Source organism: Portunus trituberculatus, chromosome 44 (assembly GCF_017591435.1).
Source record: "Portunus trituberculatus isolate SZX2019 chromosome 44, ASM1759143v1, whole genome shotgun sequence".
Lineage (NCBI taxonomy): Eukaryota > Metazoa > Arthropoda > Malacostraca > Decapoda > Portunidae > Portunus > Portunus trituberculatus.
Genome location: NC_059298.1, coordinates 16320684 through 16347615, shown reverse-complemented (window position 1 = coordinate 16347615; position 26932 = coordinate 16320684). Strand labels below are relative to the sequence as shown.

Sequence of the window (26932 nt, the reverse complement as noted above, 5' to 3'; positions counted from 1 at the left end):
ACATGTTGCCCACTTTTATATTTTTTGCATGCAATTTGACATCTACAGTTTTGCAAATGTAGATTAATATAAATATTTATGCACATACCTTTGCCATGATTGCTGGAGTTGCAGCACTGAGTAACAATGGGTCTTTATAAGGTGCGTAGGTGAAAAAAATGAACATCTATAGGTTCAGAAAGCTTGTTTCTCTTGTTGCTATTATCCTCACACTAACACCAAACAGTGCTTAATATGTGTATATATATACACACAAGATTTCCTGGATCTTTCTGATAATTTTCATTGTTCTTTCCCGTTGATAATGAAGCAAATAAAATTAATGATTGCAATTTTTAATTAACTGATAAAAAAATGTGCATACGTATTTTTTTCATTATTATTTGGAATTGTTTTAAGGTAAATACGTCAAAGGATGTCCGGTTCCTGTTATGTAAACTCCAAATGACGTTTTTTTTTTTTTTTTTTTTAACAGGGACAAAATTTTGTATAAAGTTTCAGTGTTGTTTCTTACGTGGAACTGTGCATTTCTTTAAAACAAAACAAAATAGATGAAAATGTAACTTAACTTCTTCCTTAAAAATGTTGCATCTCAAGATCGAGTTCACTGCGAAGTAGTTACGCAAACAGTTTGTAGACGCAAACAGCATGAAGGAAAGATCAAAAGTTATTATCTGATACAGGACTTCACAAGTGTGTGTGTGTGTGTGTGTGTGTAATTCACTGTTTGATCTGCTGTAGTCTCTGACGAGGCAGCCAGACGTTACCCTACGGAACGAGCTCAGAGCTCATTGTTTCCGATCTTCGGATAGGCCTGAGACCAGGCACACACCAAACACCGGGACAACAAGGTCACAACTCCTCGATTTACATCCCGTACCTACTCACTGCTAGGTAAACAGGGGCTACACGTGAAAGGAGACACACCCAAATATCTCCACCCGGCCGGGGAATCGAACCCCGGTCATCTGGCTTGTGAAGCCAGCGCTCTAACCACTGAGCTACAGGGTGTGTGTGAGTGTGTGTGTGAGAGTGTGTGTTGCATATACTTGTCTTCCGCACAGTTCTACTCTTGCTGAGCCCAATTGTGTTTGCTTATTTCTTTTCTCGTATTCAGAACGCTGGGTATACAACAAGTAATGCTTTTAAAGATACCCTAATTGACCATTTCTTGATTTAAAGCGGATTCACATGCGTCAATTTGCGACTGAAATTGCAAGTTGGTCGAATTTCCGACTGAATATCGGTGCTTAGCGACCGGAAAACTAGTCGTAAAACAAGACCGACATGTTGGTCTTGTTCAGTCGATTTGCGACTTTGTTTACGTTGTTACGTCACGGAGAAAGGTTTGAAAATGTGGTGTAGAGATGTTGGAGTTGGTGAGGGAAAAAGAGCATACATAAGGACCCCTGAAAATTAATTAGACAGCAAAAAAAAAAAAAAAAAAAAACAGCTTATGCAAATCGACTTTCTATGGGATTGTTCTCACTCCTGTTTCCTTATCTTCAGGGGATTGTTGAAGGTGAGGATTGAATACTTGTGATGATTTCATTTGATCGCAATCGTCATCGTCACCAGAGGAAGGATGACATCTTGTTGGATAGCTGTTGTTTACGTTCACTTCCAGCCAACCAGCTGATACTTCCTAGTCGCTAATGTGTGAACGTGTTCCGATACTATTAGCGACTTGCAATTTCAGTCGTATATTGACACGTGTGAACACGCCTTTACTCAGTCACTCTCAAGGAATACCCTGCGTTTGCTCCAAGACTGTAGGATATTCATGCAATAAGGTGGGCAATATCTGTATTTATTATTTACTTATATTCTTGTTATATATATTTTTGATATTCTGCCCTTAGAAGTCTTTCCCCAGGGGGTGGGTGGCAAGGTCCATCTTCCTCCTTTGTTGTATTTCATTATTATAGTCTGTTCCATCTATGAAGTCCGTTCTAGGTGTGGTAGATTCCGGAATTCCCAGTAGTGCGGCGCTGCCAATTCGACCACCAATTATTTAACAGATTAGAATAGTTTCCCTACCTGCCTATCCGCAAGCTTTTTTTTTTTTTCTCTCTCTCAATTATACTATATATAATTTATATTTCATTTACTTAGTATTTATTTAATATTTATTTTCGACTTTTTCCACACCATCTATATAAGGTAAAAAAAGTTTGGCAGGGTTGTAGCTTCCATCTTGCTTGGTAGGTCGAGAGAAGTGAGGCGTGAGCCGTCACAGCCGTGATACTTGACCTGACTCCAACCGGATGAGGGACCCCAGAGGGACACGCTGACCATCACCACCACAACGTGGCAGCATTTGAAAAAAACCTGCCACATGTCATATCATTTAAATAAATCGTTGTTATAATCTTAATCATCGACACTCACTGCATGTACTATATACAGCATACATAATATATAACTTTTAGATAGCACATGGATGGGAAATAAGAGAGAAGACAAATGTGGGAAGATTGATTTGGCATATGGCTACAGGTAAATGACGTGACCTGCCCTACCCTGAACGGACTTCATAGATGGAACTCAAGATGTATTAGTACATCTTGTATAAATCAATCAGGATACGTACTTTCCCCAGGGCCGGAAATTAATTTATATGTAACATTTTCCGTTGTCATTTCATCCGTGAGATAATCATCCACATATCCGTAAAAAATATTTAATGAGATTATTATTTTATCATTGAATCATGAAAGCAACATGGCTGGAATGTCTATCAAGAACTAGAGCGGTTTTTATTATCCCCTCCTTAGGACCAGTATCATCCTTTATAAATATATAATGATAAAATGAGAAAAAAGCTAGTATAGCGTATCTGGTTAACAGCGAGTCAGCGACCGAGGAGTAGGACTACCTAGGGAGCAAAGAGCGGTCTCAGCAAGTAAAAGAGAATTTGCACAAGAGGCAACCAGTACACTGTTGGGCACTGATGCCCGACAGTGACATTTGTTTCCTTGTGTGAAAGGATCATGTCCAGCCTACAATGTTCATCTCTATTTCCCACATCTTCCCTCATGTTCCAGACATCCCACTGCTCTTGCAATAACATTCCCTTAGAGCACCTTCCCTACCATTTATTTATTTATTTTTTGAATGCAGGACGGGCAACTGGCCAAGGGCAACAAAATGGGAAAAAAAAAAAAAAAAAAAAAAAAATAGGCCCATTGGGTTACCAGTTACTTTAAAGGTGATATGAGTTATACAGAGTTCAGGATGTCTTAAGAACATAAGAAAAGAGGGAAGCAGCAAGAGGCCGCCAGGCCTATACGAGGCAGTCCCTGTGTGTTTAAGCTACCTAATTCCATCTATCTTCCCCATCTATGAACTTATCTAACCTTTTAAAGCTCCCTATTGACTCAACCCTAACTACATGACCACTGAGACCGTTCTACTCATTAACTACTCTGTTTGAAAACCAGTTTCTTCCCATTTCTTTCCTAAACCTGAACTTTTCAAGTTTAAACCCCTTATTTCTGGTTCTGTCCCCACTACTGATCCTAAGAACTATGTTAATGTCCCCTTTGTTAAAACCCTTATACTACTTAAATACTTCTATCAGGTCTCCTCTTAACCTATGTCTCTCTAAGGAATGCAGATTAATTTTTTTCAGTTTCTCTTCATAGGTAATATCCCTTATTTCCTATATTTTTTTAGTCATCCTCCTTTGCAGTGACTCCAACAGAGATATGTCCTTCCTGAAATGTGGGGACCAGAATTGTACCGCATAGTCAAGATGTGGCCTGACCAGCGCCAAGTAAAATTTTAGTATTACTTCGAGACTTCTGCTTTTAACACTTCTAAAAACGAATCTCAATACTCTATTCACCTTATTCCTGGCCTCAATACATTGCTTCCTTGTACCGAGATCGGAGTTAAGTATGACTCCTAAATCTTCCTCATACTTGGAACTTCCTTGTGCCACGTCATCTATCGTGTACCTATTGCTTGGATTATCTCTACCTACGCTCAGTACACTGTACTTGTTAATATTGAACTGCATTTGCCATCTATCTGTCCATATTTCATCGTATCTAAGTCTGCCTGCAAAGCCTTGGCATCCAAATTGGATCTAATTAATCTACCTATTTTTGTATCGTCCGCAAATTTACTGGTATCACTATTAATTCCACTATCCAAGTCGCTGATATATATTAGAATTAACAATGGCCCTAAAACTGAGCCCTGCGGCACCCCACTAACTACTACTTCCCACTCGGAATTAGATCCATTAATTACTACTACCCTTTGTCACCTGTCGTCTAACCACACTTTAATCCAGCCTAATATTCTATCTTCTATACCATGTGCTTTAACCATTTTTAAGATCCTCTGGTGAGGTACCTTGTCAAAGGTTTTATTGAAATCTAAAACACCAACAAACTTGAAACTCCTGCATACTTTAACATACTTGCTGTTATTCCATCAATGCCTGCAGCTTTTTCACATCTTATTGATATACTGGTTTCCCTACTTTCTATAATCATAAGAGGTATATAAAGAAAAATGTATTTTCTAATGGATATATTTTTTTGAAGTTGAACCAAATGACTAGGCAGGTAACTTAATTACATATATTGAGAATTTTAATTCCATTTCAAAATAAATATTTTCTACATGCATACAGATTAATTTTCTCAAAGCTACAATCATCTTACAAGTCACATATATGAGACCCAAAACATTTTACTTACACTGAATAAAAAGAATCATACACCTTGAGATTTGGATATAGACAAGAGATTTCTTAATTTTGAGACAAGTCTTCATCTTTGCTAGAAAGTACATATAAATCAACTCCCTTACTCATCTCACTTCGAGGTGTTTGTGCTTTTACATTGGTTACAGCTGACCCATTGTTTGAATTGAAATACAGTTGATATAGGGGTTTGCAAATAGATAAAGCAAAACGAATACCATGGTTATGGCTTTACAGTCCGTTTGAAGTAGTATAATAAAGTAAAGTCAAATAAGGAATACATACATCTGCATTGAACGTAAGTCCATTAATGCCCCCTATTTTTTTTTTCATCTTCTATATTTTGTGCTCAATCAAATAACTGAACACTAAATTTAATAATGCACTTTAACCCTACATATTCTTGGTCCAATTAATATGAATTCAATTTACAGCTTATAAAGTCAATTGGACTTTAGATGGTTCAGATATAATGCTTTTAGCTTTGTTTATAGTAGTATTCATAGATGCTTTCGTGGATTAACAATACATGGTTTATCCAGACATTTTTCATTTTTAGCATTTGGTAACACTTCCTCCTGTCCATTTTTAGCTACTTTTCTTTAGTAATGCAAATCATTCAACTTAAATCTTGTATAAGTTCACTGTGGGAGCTGAACATTGCCACTTGCTGGGGCTTTGAGTGACATGTGTGTATTTACATAGTTGTATTTACCTAGTTGTAGTTTTACAGGGCCTGGGCTTTATGCTCATGTGGCCCCGTCTCCATATCTACACTTATCCAATCTTACTTTAAAAGTGTGTGTGTGTGTGTGTGTGTGTGTGTGTGTGTGTGTGTGTGTGTGTGTGTGTGTGTGTGTGTGTGTGTGTGTGTGTGTGTGTGTGTATCATATAATAGCTACATAATTTAGAATGAGTCAGGCATTGATAGGCATCTGAAAAATATCTAGGACTCAGATAGCTCAAAAGAAACAATGTTTAAAGGTCAGAATTAGGGTAAGTTCTTAACAGCATTAAAAACCATACTCCTTAAATTATATTAAAGACAAATTTAGAATTCAAAAGCTTCAGTCTCCTCATAAGGAATACTTTGCATCAATATATTTTTGCTATTCTATTATTTTAACTACAACAGATCTAATACCTTTTGTAATATGACGACGATAATCTGGATGAGATCTGGCCATTGAAGAGAGAGAGAGAGAGAGAGAGAGAGAGAGAGAGAGAGAGAGAGAGAGAGAGAGAGAGAGAGAGAGAGAGAGAGAGAGAGAGAGAGAGAGAGAGAGAGAGAGAGAGAGAGAGAGAGAGAGAGAGAGAGAGAGAGAGAGAGAGAGAGAGAGAGAGAGAGAGAGAAAATTGACCACTCATCTAGACTACATATAAATCTGTAGGTGTTAGAAAAGAAGAATGGCAAAAATATATAAATGCAAAATATTCCTTATGAGAAGATTAAAGCTTTTAAATTTGCACTTCAATAGAAATATAAATTAAGGGAATCTGATGGAAATAAATTTAGTGGCATAAGGGATATATTTAATGGGATAACAGCAAAATCTTGGGATTAATAATCAGGAGAAAACAAAGCAAAGGATTTAAGCTTGATAAAATTACTATTAAAAAAAGTACAAAAGAAATTCTCAAGCAGTGGTGTATGATTGGAATAACTAGTGATGAAATTGTTAGTGGCATGTTAAAAGGGAACTTTAGAAGACTAGATAGATTTATGGACAAGGATGATTAGTGGATATAAATAGTTATGCTACATATAAGGACTGTCACATGTAAGCCTGCAGGATTCTTTGAACATTGCTTATGTTCTTAAACACACTCATGCACACATGCACATGTACACACACACACACACACATAAACACACATTTAATGTCCCCCTTTGCAAATTATAACAATGGATGATCAAGCAAATAAAAAGTGTCTTACTCTGCCAGGGGACCTCATCATTAAACAGGACAGCAAAGACTGTAGATTCCCAGTAACATAAAATCTATTAAAAAAAAGAAACACTGAACACAATTAGCTATTAGATGTAAAATTGATTTTTTTCCTCTCTACAACCATTCCAGGTTGTAGACACTTTCCCTGATAAGTTTAATCAATGACTGTCTCAAGGTAATCCGAGCTATTCTTGGTGTGCCACGAAGATATGAAAATCATATTCTCTTGCAAAATCAATCATATTCTCTTACAAAATATCATACTTGCAATATACTATTTTAAAATTATATCATTACTAAGGTAGATATTCCCACTGCTACTCCCCTCTTGTCTTCCTTGTTGTCATCATAATCATCACTCTCATCATTGTTGTTTGTACAATGAGAATCCATACATTACAATCATCTTAGAATACAGTGGGTATATAGTCGATGATTTAATTTGATTTTGGATAGAACACGGTTATACACATGTCCAATGCAGATTTATATAAAATAACAAAGTATTCATAGTTTTGCTTTGCACATACAGTATATGTAATTGTTAATTAGTGGTGAAAATACATAAATAAATGAATAAATAAGGAAATAATATTGATAACCACTTTCAAATAGCCAGGCAGTCCAAAGTGTGTATGTACGATTTTCAACAATAGTTGCAAGGCTTTTAATTACAAAAATTACCTCCTAACTATTGTCAATGTAGTCATGTAAATCATAAATATTACACAATATTCTAATAGGAACAAAGAAAGAGATTCTGAAGTGTGTCTGCAGAAACATCTTTACCAAAAAAAAATTTCCAATATCAATTCTTGCATCTCAGTGGTGGAGAAACTTTGAGTAAAGAAAGCAAGGTTTGTAAGAGCCTAAAAATCCTCATGGTCTCTTATTAGTAATTATCTTTAGATTTAACTGTCAAAATTATAAATAGGATTTTATATATAGCTAGGTATCTGTCATTGAATTCCAATGTCCCAAACTAACAAGTAAAATCTGTGATCAAAATATCATGAGACACAGTAATCACTATGAATAGTAACATGTTTGAAAATTAGTGAGGTTGCAATGGAATGATTTTGGGATTTAGTAACTATGATGAGTAATTTGCCATTAAAAGTAATGATTATCTTGATAAATTCTCTTTGATATGGTATGCTTTAAGAAAATTTTTACTAAGTAGTAGTTGAGCAAAGTTAGTGAAAATGTGCCCTTTTACTTCAGAGCTGCTCCAGCTAATATGGGTAGATTGATTGAGGAAAAGAGAGGCAGAGACAAGAGAGATAGAGAATTCGGAATCATGGAAGGTCCAAGGAACTGTGTGTGTGTGTGTGTGTGTGTGTGTGTGTGTGTGTGTGTGTGTGTGTGTGTGTGTGTGTGTGTGTGTGTACTATACTGTACTGCCACATTTAAATGATTATGAAAGAGATAATGCATACACTAAGATGCAATGAATTCTGAAATCAGTTGTTTGTTGTATTTAATGAATTTCACTATCAGCATTCAGTTAAGGCAGCCTAATCAACTTAAAAATATGATTACTCTTTGGAATCAGCAAAAACCTGAATGGAGATAATGATACACTGATAACTAATCATGTAAGTTTTTAAAAGTTTGAACACATGAAGTAAACATTGTAAACATATACATTTATTTCATAAAATGAGATCCCTAAATACTTCATTATAATGAGAAAAAAATAATACACAGTCAACAGCTTTAGGTGCAATGAAGATAAGGTGACCTAGTTGAAATTGCCATAATGCTTTAAAGCTTTCCCCCAAAATGTTATGATACCACGCTGCCTCATAAGTTCTTGTTCCTAGTAAATAAATCTGCCAAATAATATAGATAACAAATGCTATTTGAAAATTTATGTTGCCAGAAAACGTCCACCTTATTTTTTTTGTTTTTAAATAGGAGGAAACTCACTTCATCTCAAAGATGTCATCATGCTTACTGCAGTTCATTCAGTAGAATGGTGTAAGTATTGGCTTTTAAACCTGTTATAAATAATTAGACTTTATTCTCCAATCCCTATAATCATATTAGATTTCCAGAAGCGGTGATAATACTCAAATATGCTTTCCTTAATATACATAACTTATTTGTCATTTTCCATAATAATAATAATAATAATAATAATAATAATAATAATAATAATAATAATAATAATAGTAATAATAATAATAATAATAATAATAATAATAATAATAATAACAATGATAATAAAATAATAAAATAATAATAATAATAATAATAAAATAACAATAATAACAGTTTTCAAGATATAATCCAATACTAATCCGTAATGTATATCATGCGTAATAAGATTCAGTGACATTACTATTATCATCAACTGTTGGGAGATAAAAAAGTAAACTGGAAAACTTAGAATGAACACAAGTATAAATATGAACATTGTGATAATGTGTGATTTCTACAAACATTCTTGGAAATACAGAATGTAAAAACCATATGTGGAATGAAGTTACATAAATCTTTCAGATATTGATAGCAATAAGAGTAAAAGATCAGTCCTCAGTAGCTGAGAAAACCCTTAAAGAAGTATTTTCATGCAATTTCAGGTCATGTTATCACAATGAATAATATCCTCTGGATATACTACAGGTATAACATTAACATGCTTATTTCTAAAGTACTCTTCATAACATTTATATGTATGCGCTTAACGTCATCTAAAGAAAGAACCACTCATCATCAGAGTAATTAATTCCATAACATTTTAACTGTTAGACTTCTATGGGCATTTAAATACTGAGAACCATAAAGCTAACACACTAAATGACTAGTTGATGATCTTTACTGCTCAGTAACAGTATTTTCAGCTTGATCCAGAATGGTTTCAAAGGCAAATGGAACAAAGGGATAGCCTGTGCCACCATAGAATTTGCTTTGAAATTCAACCCTGAAAAAAAGAGAAGAAAGATGTTAATTTTGTAAAATTGAGCAATTCAGAGAGGATACTGTATATATAAACATATATATATACAGGCAACCCCCACTTAACGAAGGTTCACACAATGAAATTTCGCTACAATGAACGTTTCCTTTTACTACCATCTGCTCGTTTAACGAACACCAAACTCTCTTTAACAAAATTTTATCAAGGTAATTTTTTCCAAGTTTGAAAGCCCTGCCATATCATGCAAGCCGACAGGCTTTTGAACACACCAGTGTCTCTCGTGGACAAAACACGCACCACTCACTCCCCCTAGTTCAAAACAATATCAGTGACAGCAGCAGCTAGTCTTCCCTTGCTCAACATGCCACCAAAACGCCCTGCAATGTTGCTTAGCGTTGCTAAGAAGACCAGGAAGTCTCTTACTCTCGAAGTGAAGCTTGATATTATTCACAGACACGAGGCGAGAAAACTAATAGCTTTGCTCGCCACCATGGCTTGACTCCATCTACTGTCTCTACTATTTTCAAGTCAGCAGACTCTATTAAGAAGGCTGGTGAGACCATATCTTCCTTGCAAGCTAAAAGAACCATCTGAACTCATGACTCTGCCATGGATAAAATGGAAAGCCTTGTGTAAATGTGGTACATAAGTTTTGTATGCGGTACAATGATATGTCCTTTGTTTACATTCCACAGGTTGCCAGCTAGGGTCTTTCCCGCTCCACTTTCCCTCCCTTCATGAATTTAAGATCATCAACATTATAAAGTTACTTACATACATACATTAGTGTACAAAATAATGACTTAGTCTTGAATTAAACTGCTTAAATGTTTAACTTCATAATTTTTACTTTCATTAAACCTTTTACTGTAGTTAGACCAAAAAGTTCGCATAACGTACAACCACATCCATTTTAGCGAATTTTCTGGGTTTGAATTTGCCAATTGAGGGACCAAACGCAGCAGCTTTGCTGTGATTGGCTGGCTCTCCGCCTCTGTCTCTAGCGCTCCTGGGGCTGGATCCAAGATTTTTTGACAATGTCAGAGCAACCTCCTGCCACGAAATGGCTTGGAGGGACGGTGACAAGGTTGCTATCCGGTTGCTCTGAGGTTGCTGGGAACACCACCTCTGGAGGTGGTGTTACTGTCTTACATATGCATTTATGTTCACAAAACAACATTTCTATTAGCTTTTTACAAACCTTGCCCCCAAGAAAGGATTGTTTTGTAATGCATAAAGTGAAATCTTACATGGAATACCAAAAAATAAAGCAGAGATGAGATCGGCCACAGCAGAGGAGGCGGAGACTCACGGCGACTCGCCCGCTTCCTCTTTTTCTTGTGACCCTTTTAGCCTGCGTGTTGTCTTTCACCATGATATTAAATTTAGGTTTCCACTCTTCTATTGCCTGCTATAATGGATATCATATCTTAACCCCTTCCTCGGCAGAAACGAGTATACTCGTTTTCACTAAATGTTTCGTTTTCAGTCGTCGACAAGTATACTTGTCTAAAATTTTACCTTAAAAAACAAGCTACAGACGCATATATTCATTTTCACTAAATGTTCGGTTTTCAGTCGTCGACGAGTATACTCGTATAAAACTTCACCTTCAAAAACCAGCCACAGACGTTTATACTTGTCGATTCTGAGCCTTTCTAAGCCATTCTACGTGTGAAACGAGTATTCTCGTCAAATTGTACGCCTAGCAGAGGCAACAGGGAGGAGTGGTGGGATTTCAAGGACGCTCTTACTAGACTTGCTCCGGCAACATTACCATTTATTTTTTGTATTTTCAAATAATTTACACCCCAAATGTCTAGTTCTGAGGAAGATAGCAAAAATGAACCTTCCCTCAGAAGCTTGAATACTTCTGATGACACTGCCAGTTCATCAGACAATGAATATTTCTCGACAAGTGAGGAGGAGGAGGAGGAGGGAGGTGAGAGGAGAGCTTGGAGTTTATAGGAAGACGAGTTAACTCGTATATGTCTACAAAAGTATCTTCAAAATAAAAAAGTTAACCACAAAAATGGGGGAAAACAGTAATTACAAGCTGTTTTCATAATCAGCATGAAAAATACTATATAGAACCAAAATAAAAAAATTAGTCTGAAAAGAAACGTTTTAACTAAATATTATATATATATATATATATATATATATATATATATATATATATATATATATATATATATATATATATATATATACAGGCAACCCTCGTTTAACGAAGGTTCACACAACGAAATTTCGCTATAACGAAGGTTTCATTTAATACCATCTGCTCGTTTAACGAACACCAAACTCGCTTTAACGAAGTTTTATCCAGGTAATTTTTTCCAAATTTGAAAGCCCCACTGTATCATGCAAGCTGACAGGCTTTTGAATACATCAGGAGCTGCTGGTACTAAGGCCTGCCTCAGGAGAAATCCTGAGACACCTATAGAATAAAGATCAAGATCAAGCCTCTCGTGGACAACACAGGCTCTGCCGATACAAAGGCCTGACTCAGAAGAAATTCTGTGTCACCTGTAGCATCAAGATCAAGATCAAGATCACACGCACCACTCACTGCCCAGTCAAAACATAACAGCGTCACCAGCAGCTCATCTTCCTTAGTTCAACTTACCACCAAAACACCCTGCAATGTGGCCTAACGTTCCTAAGAAGACCAGGAAGTGTCTTACTCTCGAAGTGAAGCTGGGTATTATTCACAGACAAGAGAGGCCAGAAAACTAATAACATTGCTTCCACCATGGCTTGACTCCATCTACTGTCTACTATTTTCAAGTCAAGATACTCTATTAAGAAGGCTAGTGAGACCTCATCTTCCTTGCAAGCTAAAAGAACCACCAGAACTTGTGACTCTACAATGGATAAAATGGAAAGCCTTGTGGAAATGTGGTACATAAGTTTTGTATGCAGTACCATGATGCGCACTTTGTTTACATTCCACAGGTTGCCGGTTAGTGTATTTCCCGTTTCACTCTCCCTCCCTTCATAAAGTTAAGATCATCAACATTATAAAGTTACGTACATACATACATTAGTGTACATTATAATGACTTAAATTAAACTACCTAAATGTTTAACTTCATAATTTTTACTTTCATTAAACCTTTTACTGTACTATGATGCACTCTCACTTTGCTTACTCTCAATGGAAGTTCAAATCAGGGGTTATACTTGTTATAATTGGTTCGCATAATGAAGTTTCGCTTAACGAAGTATTTTTTTTAGGAACGTAACCCCTTCGTTAAACGGGGGTTGCCTGTATATATATATATATATATATATATATATATATATATATATATATATATATATATATATATATATATATATATATATGAACTTACCAATGCAGCCGAAGAGTATGAAGGAAGGCAGAAAGGCCTTCCATCAACACCAAGATAGCCACAGTCAGTGTCGCCCAGAAGGCGAACATAACGTACATGCAGATGCCTCCAGCACCACCCTCTCCAAATGTGAGGCCAATCCGAAGCACCATTCCCCAAAGGACCTCACTGAGCTCTAGAAACATGTGGAGACAAATTACTGAAGAATCTAATCATAAAAGTACTTGATGAAGATTACAATTAATTCAGAAATACAGTGGTGCCTTGTGATAATGGATACTTTGGGAGTGAGGTGTTGTCCATTACTGTGAATTGTCCATTACTGACAGCAGTTTATCTGTGAGACCCTTAAACATCCCCTTTTCTTTTTTTTTCAGTAGTTTATTCTCTTTAAATAATGCAAAAACATATTTTCATAATCTAATCTGTCTTATTCTACACTGAATGTTGAAATGAAAGAGTTCATTATCATTTAAGAAGTGTACAGTAATAAAAATTTGTCTTACAAGAATAGATGAATTAAGAATATAGCTTCTGTTTGGTGTAATGGTTGATTCCCATGTGGTCTAGTGGCATCTTTAACAAGCATTTAATGACTGCCTGAAAGACATTGCTGATGTGACAAAGGAGGGGAGAAAAACAAGGGATCATCAAAGTTACAGTAAACTACTTCCATGCTATTACCACCACCCCATATATCATGGGCTTGTCTCCTTTCTCTGACACCGCTTCATCTCCTTACCCTCTTTCTTTGTTTCTCCCTCTTCCACTGTTTTCTACGTAAATTGGTGTTTCTGAAATTACTTTTGAAATCCTTCTAATTTTTGTTCCCCATTGCTGTTGAGGTAAAAATTATGGTGTATTCTCTATAGGAGAATGTTCACCCTATCCTAAACATAGCATTTTAACAGGGAAGTGCTACACTAGCAAGTGTTGTACTTCACGGGCCCGCCCTTTATGCAGTCTTGTTATAGAGTATTGCCCTACTGCAAACCACCATACAGCCATCCTCACATCCAATGAAATGACATGAAATTCTAAGATTTGCAGTAAATGCTATTCAATGAAGATAAAACACACCTGACAGTTGAATTGAACAGTCACAGTCCAGCTCATTTCCTTCAGAGATTTTTTTAAGTTATCTATATGGAATTTAATATACTTACGGGCATGGGCAAGGGACAGTGCCCACAGCCGCAGGTAGGAGGCTGTGTGGGAGACACTACCCAAAACATACTCAATGGTGTGTATTCCTTGATGTATCATCACTTCTCCCATATCTGTGTGCTCCTCCACCACCTCTCCACTGGTTCCACCAGCACCAGCATTGCCTTCCTCCACTACTCCCTCTCCTCCATTGGCTTGCATAACCTGTGAAATAAATAACTGCTTAATACACAATACAATAAGAGAAAACAGTATAACATACAAGGAGATGCAGAGTTGTCTTATTTCAAAACTTGTCTATGATTTTATTCCTCTTTCTAATAATTCCTCTTCTTTCTGAATGATAAAAAAAAGAAGTGTCTATATATTTCTAACCTTACATTCTTAGCATGGTCATGCTCTTTCATTTTCCTTTCTCCCTTTCCTCTTGTGTACTTTGGCATTTCACTGGAGGCATTTCTCTTATATACAATGCAAGAGACTGACTTGTAGGCAAACAAATATAAAAATGGCAGCCAGGATGTGATCAGCAGTGCCACTTTTCTTAAAGCTATGCTACATAACTACCAACCATTCAGATGGATCTCACTTACACCTAAAACACTCACTCTCAATACTCATATGTCTTTAACAGTCATTCTTTTTTCTTTCAGTTAAAAATAGAGTTTCCAATACATTTTTTCAAGAGCTCATAGAGAATTTAAAATACATAATGGTAATAACTTGATTGTACTCACCAGCTGCTTTTGTTTGTTTGCACGATGCAGGAGGAATGGCTTAGCACACAGCATCCAGGGCACACAAATCAGGGCCACAATCAAGAGGAACCGCTGTATCCCAAACTGACCACTATACATATAAGGGGAACACGGTGATTCTGCTTCTGGCTCTTCATAGGCTTTCACTAGTACCTGGTAGGAAATATAAGGATATGTAGTCACAAATAAAGTTTTCCTTAGCTTAACCAAATTTATTTGAAATCTGAATTTACAATAATGAAATTCATATAATAAATATCCCATCTAACAACTGCTTAGGAATTGAAGGTGTAATTATTATAGGAGTGATGTGAAGCACGAGTCAAGTTATTCTGTCCTCTCGTTGAATCCATTTTCATGGGCCTTAGTAATGAATCCTGTATTTGTATGACAAGGTTACTCAAGCTTAAGAAAATAGTTTGGTGCAAGTTTAGTTTGTCTTCAAATGACCATTCAGCAAGGAGTGATGTAATTTGAACTTTTTAGGACTCAAAGGTATATTATGCTAAATAATCCAAGGTTATTGGACTCATAGGTACAGTAAGTCCTCGTTATACGGTACATATGCATTCCTGAAAGTCTTACGGAAAATCAAAATTACCGTATACCGAACCCATTATAACATGTAATAATAGGGAATGCATTCCAGCATGTCAAAAGTCACCCCTACAGAAATTAAAATACATGAAAATAGTCATATAAAAAAAAATCTAAAGTTTTGGGACCATTATGGGTGCGTCACTGTGCGTCGTGATAATATCCACAAAAAAACACACATAAGGATTTCACTTGTGTTCGATGGGAAACGCGGGAAGAGACTGATTGCTGTTGTCACGTCACACTTCCCGTGCCACCCCAGCTCAGTGCTCACTGACAGCTGACTTTTGGCGGGACGTTCGGACACTTTGGCCTGACGCCTGAGGTTTCCTGTTGTTTACATATTGCTTGTGGACACTGGGCTAGCTGGAGTGTTCATCAAACTCTCCACAGTGCTGTAAACAACTAAACATGCCAAACAATTGCTCAGGGTTTGGATGCAATAAGTATTTCAAGTTTCCCAAGGAAAAATATCGCACACAGCAGTGGATTCAAGCTGGTTCCCGAGTGATGTGTTCAATGTAGACAATGCAGTGATATGTTCCATGCATTTTACAAGTTCTGACTACAAGGATGATTTAAAGCATCGTCTCTTAGGCACTGAGACACCCAAGAGTTACAGGCCACTGACAGATACTGCAGTTCCATCCCTTAATTTATCTCAAGGTAGGTTAAATTAATCAATTTTCTAAATGGTTATTGTATGCCTCTGTACTGCTTATAGTGCTATATAGCCTACCTGTGAAGCGAAAGCATTACCAGTGTTATTTAGGTATAAGCCTACTTCAGTTTCAGCCCCAACTTGTTTTCACTGATCATGTTATATAATTTTTTGCTAAAATATCTGTGTACTTTAGAATTAGAAATCTAAATACGTAATAACATTAAGACAAATAAGAAAAAACATAAGTCATGCAAAGGTCAAAACAGAAAGCTAATGAAACTGACCACATGAATGATATGTAGTTTATCTTTTTCACTAGGACTACATTACCTGTTTTCCTTTGTTGTTTATGTTATGATTAAGTGGATTATATTCAACAACAAATATTGAATATTTATGCTAACATTATGAATGGTGTGAACTTAATTTTTCTTTGTATCATAACTACTGTTTGCCATAATTATTATGAATATATTTGTGCTTACAATAGACCTTTTAATATTCTATTTATTCCTCTAATTAGTAATGCATGTAAGTAATATATAATGCAGTTAAAAAAAAAGCGGGGAAGGGGAAGAGATAACAGGCTCCAAGGGTAGTCAAGTCAAAGTCAGTACAGTAATACTCCGCTTATCGAACTGGATAGGGAATGTCAAAGCTGTTCGTGAGCGAAAATTCATTAAACGGATGTAATTTTCCCATAGGAAATAATGGAAATAGGGGGTGATGCGTTCTGGGCTGATCCCCAACATACCACATGGGAAAAAAAAAAAAAAAAAAAAAAAATATATATATATATATATATATATATATATATATATATATATATATATATATATATATATATATATATATATATATATATATACGTTTGGCAGCATATTGGGCCAACGGTGTACCACTACTTTTATGATGTCATATGAGTCATTGGAAGTTAGAGGAGCTACGCACAAATTCTATCACATTCTCGCATTTATGTTCACAAAACAACATTTCTATTAGCTTTTTACAAACCTTGCCCCAAGAAAGGATTGTTTTGTAATGCATAAAGTGAAATCTTACATGGAATACCAAAAAATAAAGCAGAGATGAGATGAGCCACAGGCAGTGGGAGACTCGTGACTCGGCTTCTTCTTCTTGTGACCCTTTTAGCCTGCGTGTTGTCTTTCCCCATGATATTTGTTTTCACTCCTCTATTGCCTGCTATAATGGATATCATATCTTAGTATTCATATATGCTCATGCCATGAGGATAACCTTGACTCGTGGCACTGAGTGATAGTGAATTATTAATGAAATACTGCGGTATTTCATTAGTAATTCACCATCACTCAGTGCCACGGAGTCAAGGTTATCCTTGTGGCATGAGCGTATATGAATATCAAGATATGATATCCATTATAGCAGGCAATAGAGGAGTGGAAACATAAACATCATGATGAAAGTAACACGCAAGCAAAGGGGTCACAAGAAGAAGAAGCGGCTGAGTGGCCGCGAGTCTCCGCTTCGTCTGTGGCCGATCTCATCTCTGCTTTATTTTTTGGTATTCCATGTAAGATTTCACTTCATGCATTACAAAACAATCCTTTCTTGGGGGCAAGGTTTGTAAAAAGCTAATAGAAATGTTCGTTTTGTGAACATAAATGCATCTATAAGACAGTAACACCACCTCCAGAGGTGGTGTTCCCAGCAACCTCAGAGCAACCTGATAGCAACCTTGTCACCGTCCCTCCAAGCGTTCATGGAAGCCATTTCGCGGCAGAAAGTTGCTCTGACGTTGTTAAAGAATCTTGGATCCAGCTCCAGGAGCGCTAGAGACAGAGGCGGGGAGCCAGCCAATCACAGCGAAACTAACGCATTTGGTCCCTCACCCGACAAATTCAAACCCAGTAAATTTGCTAAAATGAATGTGGTTGTACGTTATGAGGACTTTTTAGTCTTAACTTTATATAGTACGTCAAACCGGAAATTCGTTAAACGAACATTCATTAAGCGGAGTATTACTGTACTGTGAGTGGCAGGGAGGTGTGGCGTGGATGACGTCATCACCCCTGCTCCCCTGCGCTGGGCCCTCATGGATGACATGAGCGGATACCGAATCTGTGAAATTTTCTTACCATATATTGAATCGAGTCGTAATTTCCAAATACCATAACTGTGAATTTACAGGATAAAGAAGTACCATATAACGAGGACTTACTGTATTTTATGTTAAATTATCCAAGGTTGTTCTAGTGAACTATTAGGCATTTCACTCTTGCAAGCAATCATGTTCTCTTGTAAAAAGTAAACATGTATCTGTGGTCACATGCCTTTTTTTGCAATGTAATAAAAGATCCCAATAACTTTTTTTTTTTTTTTTCCCCAGAATTAGCACATATCTGCATATATGATTTTGTTGTAAGTTCTTTTCAGATATGATATGGATAGCAATACTATAAATAATCTACATAAAGCAGTGATTTCCTTAAATGATCAGGTGATTAAAACAATTAACACATGTTGGGGAACCAACTTCACTAGACAATTCATGTAATGTCTACTGCTTGTTGTCTCATTACACTGCCAGAGGTTGCAATCTGCTCACTGACTGGAGGCATGGACAATGCTACGTGGTCCTACTGTAATTTCATGTTTCAGAATCTTGTCTTCCACTTATACATGACATAATTAATTTCTAGCTTAATGACAGATTCATTTTGACAGATTTAACCCTTAAAGTATGGGGAACTGATTTATTTTCCATCTGTTACAGCGGGGAAAAAATCACACCTGTCAAAGATGCTAGAAGATTTTTTTCCTTATAAAAGCATATTTGTGTTATTCTGAGTATAACGATGTAGTTTTCAAGATGTTATGACCTCTGAGAGCAAAGTTATTGCATATCAAAAAGTTCTCCCTGAACCCCTGGCAGAACCCGCCAATAAGAAATACCCCCTAAGCGCGCGTGCTCTCCATCTCTCTCTCTCTCTCTCCTTTCGGGCATTTGAATCTGATGTATATAAAAGTAGAAACTTTTGCATTTTCATGTCATGAAAATGCGAACTCAGATATATGAAATAATGTGCAAGACAGGAAAAGAAAAAGAAACCACATATTACAAGTATTGTGGATTTCTATAATAATTGTAGTCTAGCAACTCTTATTAACAATGGGATTCATGTGACTTGGCCGACAAGCACAGTCCTGTAGAGACAACCATGGGTGACACACACCAGTGCATTGCTCGAGGGGAGTACATGAGGAGGTTTATGAATGTCGCTGTGAGGGTTGGATTCTGTCTCCCAGATCACTATCAGAATCACTACTGGAGTCTTCACTTTGTTCTGTCTCAATAAAAAAAAATCACTGTCTTCATTTTCATCACTGTCACTGTTACTACTGAGTAGCATTGACATAACATCACTCAGAGTACTGTTTCCTCCCTCCGGATCACGGGGTTGCCAGATGTCGCCTCGAAATGGAAAAAGATGACCCACTGTGTGGGAACATATGCCTCAAGGTTTGAGGAAGTGAGCGAGAAAAGTTGCCAGATATCTACACTTGCCCCAAGACCAATAGTGAGGGGGAGAGATTCAAATATTTAGCGCAGAAAAATCATGATTCCCGGAACGATCCCTGCCTCTCCGTATGCGAAGCTACAATCGTCCCGAAAAGATCATCGTACGTTAAGGGTTAACTGAATTGTAGTTCAATTACAAATTAATCTAATATTGCTAACTAATATTTGCAACAAATCTGCCTTTTGTCTTTCATTTATTACCACATCATCAATCCCTTTTACTCATCTTGCATTTCTGATTCTCAAGTACAGTCAACTCTCGATTAACACAATTTTGATTTGACACAACTTGATATTCAAGGAGATACAATCAAATATCACAATTTATTCATTTTAACACGGGTTAACTTGACTTGATGATGTCATGCGCACCCACTTTACTTCTGATGGGAACTACACTGGGCTGGGACACAAGGGATTTAACACAAGTGGGGCAACCTCCTGCAGTGAAATGGTATCCACGAACACAGGGAGACATTGTTGCCATGGTTATGAGGTTACTAGCAGGTTGCTGGTAAAACCACCTCCTGAGGTGTTACTATCTCATATATACATTTAAGTTTACAAAACAATATTTCTATTAGTTTTTTTTTACAGCCAAGAAAGAATTGTTTTGTGAGGCACAAAATGAAATCTTGCATGGAACATCAAAAACAAAGTAGGAGATGAGGAGACACTATTTTGCCGGCTGACAATTAGCGACCGCTTCTTCTTCTTGTGACGCCCTTTAACTTGAGCGTTGCTTTCACCACAATATTTGCGTTTCTACCCCTCCATTGCCTGTTATAATGGATATCATATCTTTGTATTCATAAATGATCATGCCATGAGAATCACCTTGATTCCATCCATGGCACTGAGTGATAGTTCAGAGATGCTCTGTTCCTTTTCAGAGTCCTCACTCCTCAGTCTGGAGCTAACCTGCTATGTGAGTGGATCGTTTCTCTGCATTTTCACCTAGTATCCTATACTATGGCATCCAAGCATCCTTCAACCTTCTCACAGGAAGGTGATTCCAAGAAATCAAGGAAGACTGTGACCATTGAAATGGAGTTGGCATTGTGTTAAATTGCTATGCTAGGGGAGAAAAGACCTCAATGATTATCTATGCCGTGGGACTGAGGGAGACTACGTTGTGTATCATCAGAGCTAATAAAATCAGAACATGTGTTTTTATTGTTTTTGAGGCCTAGTGATGTAATAATAGTTTTTGAGGTTTGAGTAACAAAATCCCACAATAGGCAGACTTTCTCAGTGGCCAAGAATATAACCCCCCTATTACCATTGTTTTCTATGGGAAAATTATGTTTGAATAACATTATGTCTCCAGGAACATAATCCTTGTGTTAATCGACAATTAACTGTATACTGGTGGGCCATCTTGCGCCAAATATTTTTTCTAGACACAATCCTTGCTCAGCATTATGTCTAATAGTCACTCACTATTCTCATTTTGTACAAATGATCCCAATTTGCTCACCATTTCACATGCTTTTGTTTGATCCCTCATTCAATATGTTCCTTTTTAACTCTACATGTCACAAGTTTTGTTTTGAAAAGCTGTAAGATTCTAAAATGTATCATGTAAAGACCTGGAATACTCAAATAGTAAATATCTTGTCATTGATGAAAGGATTACTTTTGTGTGCCTTACATTTGACATATATGCTTATCATCATGTTCAAGGTTATGCTCTTTAAGCACACTTTATATTCAAAACTGCTTTCTCCACATTAATGAATATGTATTGTAGACAAATAAAATCTTTATCTCATCAGGTATGCCCAACTAGTCTCACACTCACCATATTAATGAAAGTTATAAGGATGGAAGGGGCACAACTGGGGGAGGATGCTACATCTCCTCCAGCACCATACCATACCCACTTGTGAAAAACAAGCAGCACTAGGTAGACAAATAGGCAGAACAAGAACAGGAGCTGAGGAATGAATTCACAGTAGATATTCATGGGTCTGTTGAAGAACCTGCAAAAGAATAAATACATAAGGAAGTTAAAATTGAAAGTTTGATGCATTAGAAACTTGATTTACAAATTTTGTTTCAAGGATACATCATACGGTTGTATTAGCAATTGCCAATAATCAATGGCTCGTTGAACTGAGACATCTCTATGTCTTACACTCCAAGATAAAAGATTTTACATCAACGGTCACCTCACACCATAAGCAGGGTGCCTAGAATTTCTCAATGATTTATAAGAAGCTTCAAAGGTGCCCAAATATACGAGGGGATTTATTATCAAGTTGAAGTACTATAAGGACATATGCATTTCCAAAAGCTCCAGACATGACTACCTAGTCACCCAGGCAGGTGTACTTCCTGCATCCCTTATAGATGAGCCGAGTTTGTAAGTGTAAATTGCCACTTAAATACATACATACATACATACATACACACACACACACATATATATATATATATATATATATATATATATATATATATATATATATATATATATATATATATATATATATATATATATATATATATATATATATATATATATATATATATATATATATATATATATATATATATATATATATATATATATATATATATATATATATATATATATATATATATATATATATATATATATATATATATATATATATATATATATATATATATATATATATATATAAACTTTCTTTAATAAATATACACTGCACTTCTAATTCCTATCATTACTTGCAGAATAAGAAATATGGACTTCTGGACAAAAGATAATCTATCACCTTTGGTTAGAATATAGAAGTAAAATCAACCTCTCCATCTCCTTTTCCCTGTATACTGAGTAAACTCATCTGGTTAATTTTACATTTATCTCTACTATATTCACCTTTATGAAGAGAAAGAATGTGTGCCTATCTTCCTTCATCTGAACTTAACCCTGCCTTTATTGGAAAAAAAAAAAAAAAGCTAAGAGTGGAGGAAGACAAGCAATGTACTATATATATATATATATATATATATATATATATATATATATATATATATATATATATATATATATATATATATATATATATATATATATATATATATATATATATATATATTTTTTTTTTTTTTTTTTTAGACTTACCTATGATTCCAGACACTGAGGATTACTCCAAACATCATATGGACAATACCAAAGATTATTGAGATTTTCATCTTATATGAATTATTGAAATTTATTTTGTTAGTTGAAATTTGCCACATTGGATCTAGTCCAAAAGGGTAGGGTGTCTGGTCATATTGCATAGAGTCACCAGGATCCAGAGTGAGTTCTTTGTTGTCCTTGAGAGTGGATTCACTGAAAAGATAATGCAAAGAATAGTGTATTCATAATCAATCGGCTTATAACAAATAAAATGTTCTAAGTCCTACATTAGCAAACTTGGCACTTCCAAACTTCAACTACGCATGTATTAGTAAAAAATAATTAAGATTTTCCAGTCACAGTAAGTTCATGTCCTCAACATTTAAAGTATACATGTTATCATTCTGTTCATACTTTTCAACAGCTGGCAGCTGCTTTTGGTTGGCACCAGGTTGGCAATCCCACATGGCATGGTCAAGACAAAGTATCCCACACTTACATATACACTTTTAATACTATCAGTCCTTGTTAGAAGGGATAATTTTGTGGATCACCATAATACACCACCAGGAGGCTAGATATAACACAGCAAGCCACATAGATCCATAACAGTTCTCTATGGGCCTACAGCATACACTGATATACCTTTGCCTCTTCACAAAGCGTGTTCCTTACCCTGCACATACTTCCATCCTGTGATTACAACAGATGCAGGGTACTTCTTATGGAGAGCCTATACCATAACTGGATCCATATGCCTTACTCTGTCCTCAGGGGTCAATGAGACTGTTATTCTAAGACACTCACCATTGTTATTCTCCATTTACCTCTAATACATGTCATCAAGCTTTTGCTTTCTGCAGTCATTTCTCTCTATTCAGTGTTTTCTTCACATTGTTCATATACTCCATGCAAGGCTTTCCTCTTAACCTTCCATTATGCATCTTTGACCTCATTACTAAGGCCTTCTGGACTTGAGGTGACTCTTCATTCTATACAATACTTTCTCCAAAGACATGCTCTGATCTCAATGGTATATTTTCATGTGTATTTGTTATACATACTTGTATCTACATTGTCATTTCCAATTAACCAAATGATTCCTAGTGTAGGGATTGCAGTGCACAAGATGCTAATATTGAAATGCATTCAAAACTACTATAATCAATTACTATGTACGCATTAAAGAATATAACATTGGAAATACCAACTTGTAGTTTGCATGCCATGATGATCCAAATATATTGAGAGATTTAGAAAACAGGTCATTATAAATGAGTCCTGTGTACATGGAGAACACTCCCATGAGGAAGATAATATAGCGACCTCCGAAGAATATGTTCCAAATCTAGAAGAGAGAATACATTATTAGCAATGATTTATGCATATGTTTTGTTTAAATAATTCAAAACGCATGATTTCATAGACAGTTTCCTACAGTTTAAATGTTAAGTATAGAAATCAACAAGTGAACATACATGTATATTATATAGTAAGTATACAAAAACATATTTTTAATATTTTTCCCTACAAAATTTTTTAACTTGTGAATGAAAGTCAAGAATATATATATATATATATATATATATATATATATATATATATATATATATATATATATATATATATATATATATATATATATATATATATATATATATATATATATATATATATATATATATATATATATATATATATATATATATATATATATATATATATATATATATATATATATATATATATATATATATATATATATATATATATATATTGGTATTTTGAGATTGAGTTTAATTTGTTCTGTGATGGAGCTCATATCTCAAAACAATTTTTCTCATTGAAATGCAATGAAATGCCATAAGTCTGTTCCAGCCTCCACAAAAAGACAGAACATCCCTATTTCTTATGTTTTTTTTAGGTAAGAAAAGGTATTTATAAATAATAGTTATTGTACAGAAACATAATAAAACAAAACAAAGAAAATATAAATAGATAAACTATTCTTATAAAGTACATTTATCTTGGAGGGATGTATTCCACGGGACATTATCCTACCATATCCCCACCCTCACTTCGTCTGTTGATCACTGATAAGCTGGAGTGTACATTTATAGCCACCCACAGAAGACCGGTTGCTCTAATAATCACAGAAGAGCTCGTTGATGACTCTATAAACATTATTCATAGAATAAATGAAGTTTTAAGTAAGAGAGAGAGAGAGAGAGAGAGAGAGAGAGAGAGAGAGAGAGAGAGAGAGAGAGAGAGAGAGAGAGAGAGAGAGAGAGAGAGAGAGAGAGAGAGAGAGAAGGGGGAGGGGGAATAGAGGCTGTGTCGCCACAGTCATAGAGGTTTGTTTACATTGTTCTCCCCATTGGTGATAAGCGTTGGTGGAGGAGGTAAGGGGAGATGGGAGAATTTTTTTTCGCCTTTTCAGTTATGTACACATGCATTCTTTACCAATGCATAAAAATATATAAAATAAAAGCAAGAGTTTATTTAAAGTTCTTACCTTGGAGACAGACATTTTTGGCTAATGGTAATGAATGGCAGAGGAAGGGATGGAAGCACCATTCACAAGTAAATATTAAACGTAAATTAAAACTGCACTTACTTTAAGTAAAAAAAAAGTTCAGTAAGTAGTGTAAAAATGCTAAAAGAACAATCACAGTGCACGAGATCTGAGGGAAACACAGATACTAGCTCAGCTGAGGCTGGACTGATGTGTTGAGCTGCAGACTAATAGCAACATTCCCAAGCGCGACTCACATCTCAAAATTTCACTTGCATCTCAAAACAAAAAAATGGACGAAATTGTAGCTCATATCTAAAAAAAACTTGCATCTCAAGGTACTACTGTACATTATATATATATATATATATATATATATATATATATATATATATATATATATATATATATATATATATATATATATATATATATATATATATGACTGCAATGGCAAGTGCTGTATATCTAACCATGTTTGAAATCTCAATTTGTCATTGTTTATATACTTTATTCCTAGGAAATAATGGATAAGTGAAACACATTAAATCAATTTCTCATGGTTAACAAATATCAAATAATATAATTTTGAATAGTGTAAGTTCAAATACCTCGCAGTTTTCCTCCTGTATATGTTTAAAATTCCCTTGTATTCTTGTCTATACAATTTTGCAAACAAAGCTACTCACCCTTGGTTACTAATGTACTATACCAATTATGTTTTTTATTTATTTTTTTTTCCTAAGAGCACTGTCTTACCTCATTATCAGTCTTCTTTGCTGACAGGGGTTTCTCTCGCCATACCATCCATGCCCCAAAGAGTGCCATAATGATGCCATGACCAAGGTCACCAAACATTATGGCAAACAGGAAGGGAAACGTGATGATTGTATATGGTGCTGGTGAAAGAAACATACCAATCAAAACGTGAAGATTTCATATAGAATATTCTTAGAATGAATTCTACAAATATTTTTCAGCAGGCAATAATAAAAATTACTATGCTGATATATGAGTAGTGAGTAAACACTTAAGCCTATACCATTATCTCTGAAGAAAAATTAATCTGTTTCCACTTAATGATGCCATGGGTAACTGAAAATGCAAGATACATGGGAAATGGCAAACCAGCAAGACTAGACCTGATACCAATGAAAAGAATGGACCTCAGTAAAAAATTATGATATCTGTGTTCCTTGGGAAAAGTGACCATGTATTGATAGATGTAGAGACTAATAATGATGTAAGTGAAAAGGATGAATCATACAAAGAAATAAGAAAAACTATGGAAAAGTAAATAGAGGTAAATAATGAAAGGGTTGATTTAGGATATGATAATCGTTCATATGGATTCATAAAGATTGTTTTGAAACTACACTCCTTCAATGATAATATGCTATCTTATCACTTCATATGAAAATACAAGTAACTTTGTGATTAAGACATTAGTACATAATACAATAAAAACATAAGCAAAGCAATACTCCGCTTAATGAAAAGGATAGGGGGTGTCAAAGCTGTTTGTAGAGCAGAAATTCGTTAAGCAGACGTAATTTTCCCATAGGAAATAATGGAAATAGCAGGGATACGTTCT

At 35.4% G+C, this 26932-nt stretch overlaps 1 protein-coding gene across 2 annotated transcripts in view; it reads right to left on the bottom strand.

Annotated features, from left to right (window-relative positions):
- Positions 1 to 4530: 4530 nt before the first annotated feature.
- Positions 4531 to 26932, bottom strand: part of LOC123519081 (V-type proton ATPase 116 kDa subunit a1-like) — a 62466-nt gene continuing 40064 nt past the window's right edge. For both annotated transcript variants that reach the window (XM_045280269.1, XM_045280270.1), the window contains exons 10-17: positions 26098 to 26237; positions 24035 to 24171; positions 22824 to 23036; positions 21513 to 21693; positions 14865 to 15038; positions 14127 to 14331; positions 12961 to 13135; positions 4531 to 9601 (exon numbers count right to left, since the gene is read on the bottom strand). In XM_045280269.1, coding sequence (XP_045136204.1) covers positions 9496 to 9601; positions 12961 to 13135; positions 14127 to 14331; positions 14865 to 15038; positions 21513 to 21693; positions 22824 to 23036; positions 24035 to 24171; positions 26098 to 26237 — 1331 coding nt within the window. In that variant the 3' untranslated portion in view covers positions 4531 to 9495. The remainder of the gene's footprint in view (positions 9602 to 12960; positions 13136 to 14126; positions 14332 to 14864; positions 15039 to 21512; positions 21694 to 22823; positions 23037 to 24034; positions 24172 to 26097; positions 26238 to 26932) is intronic.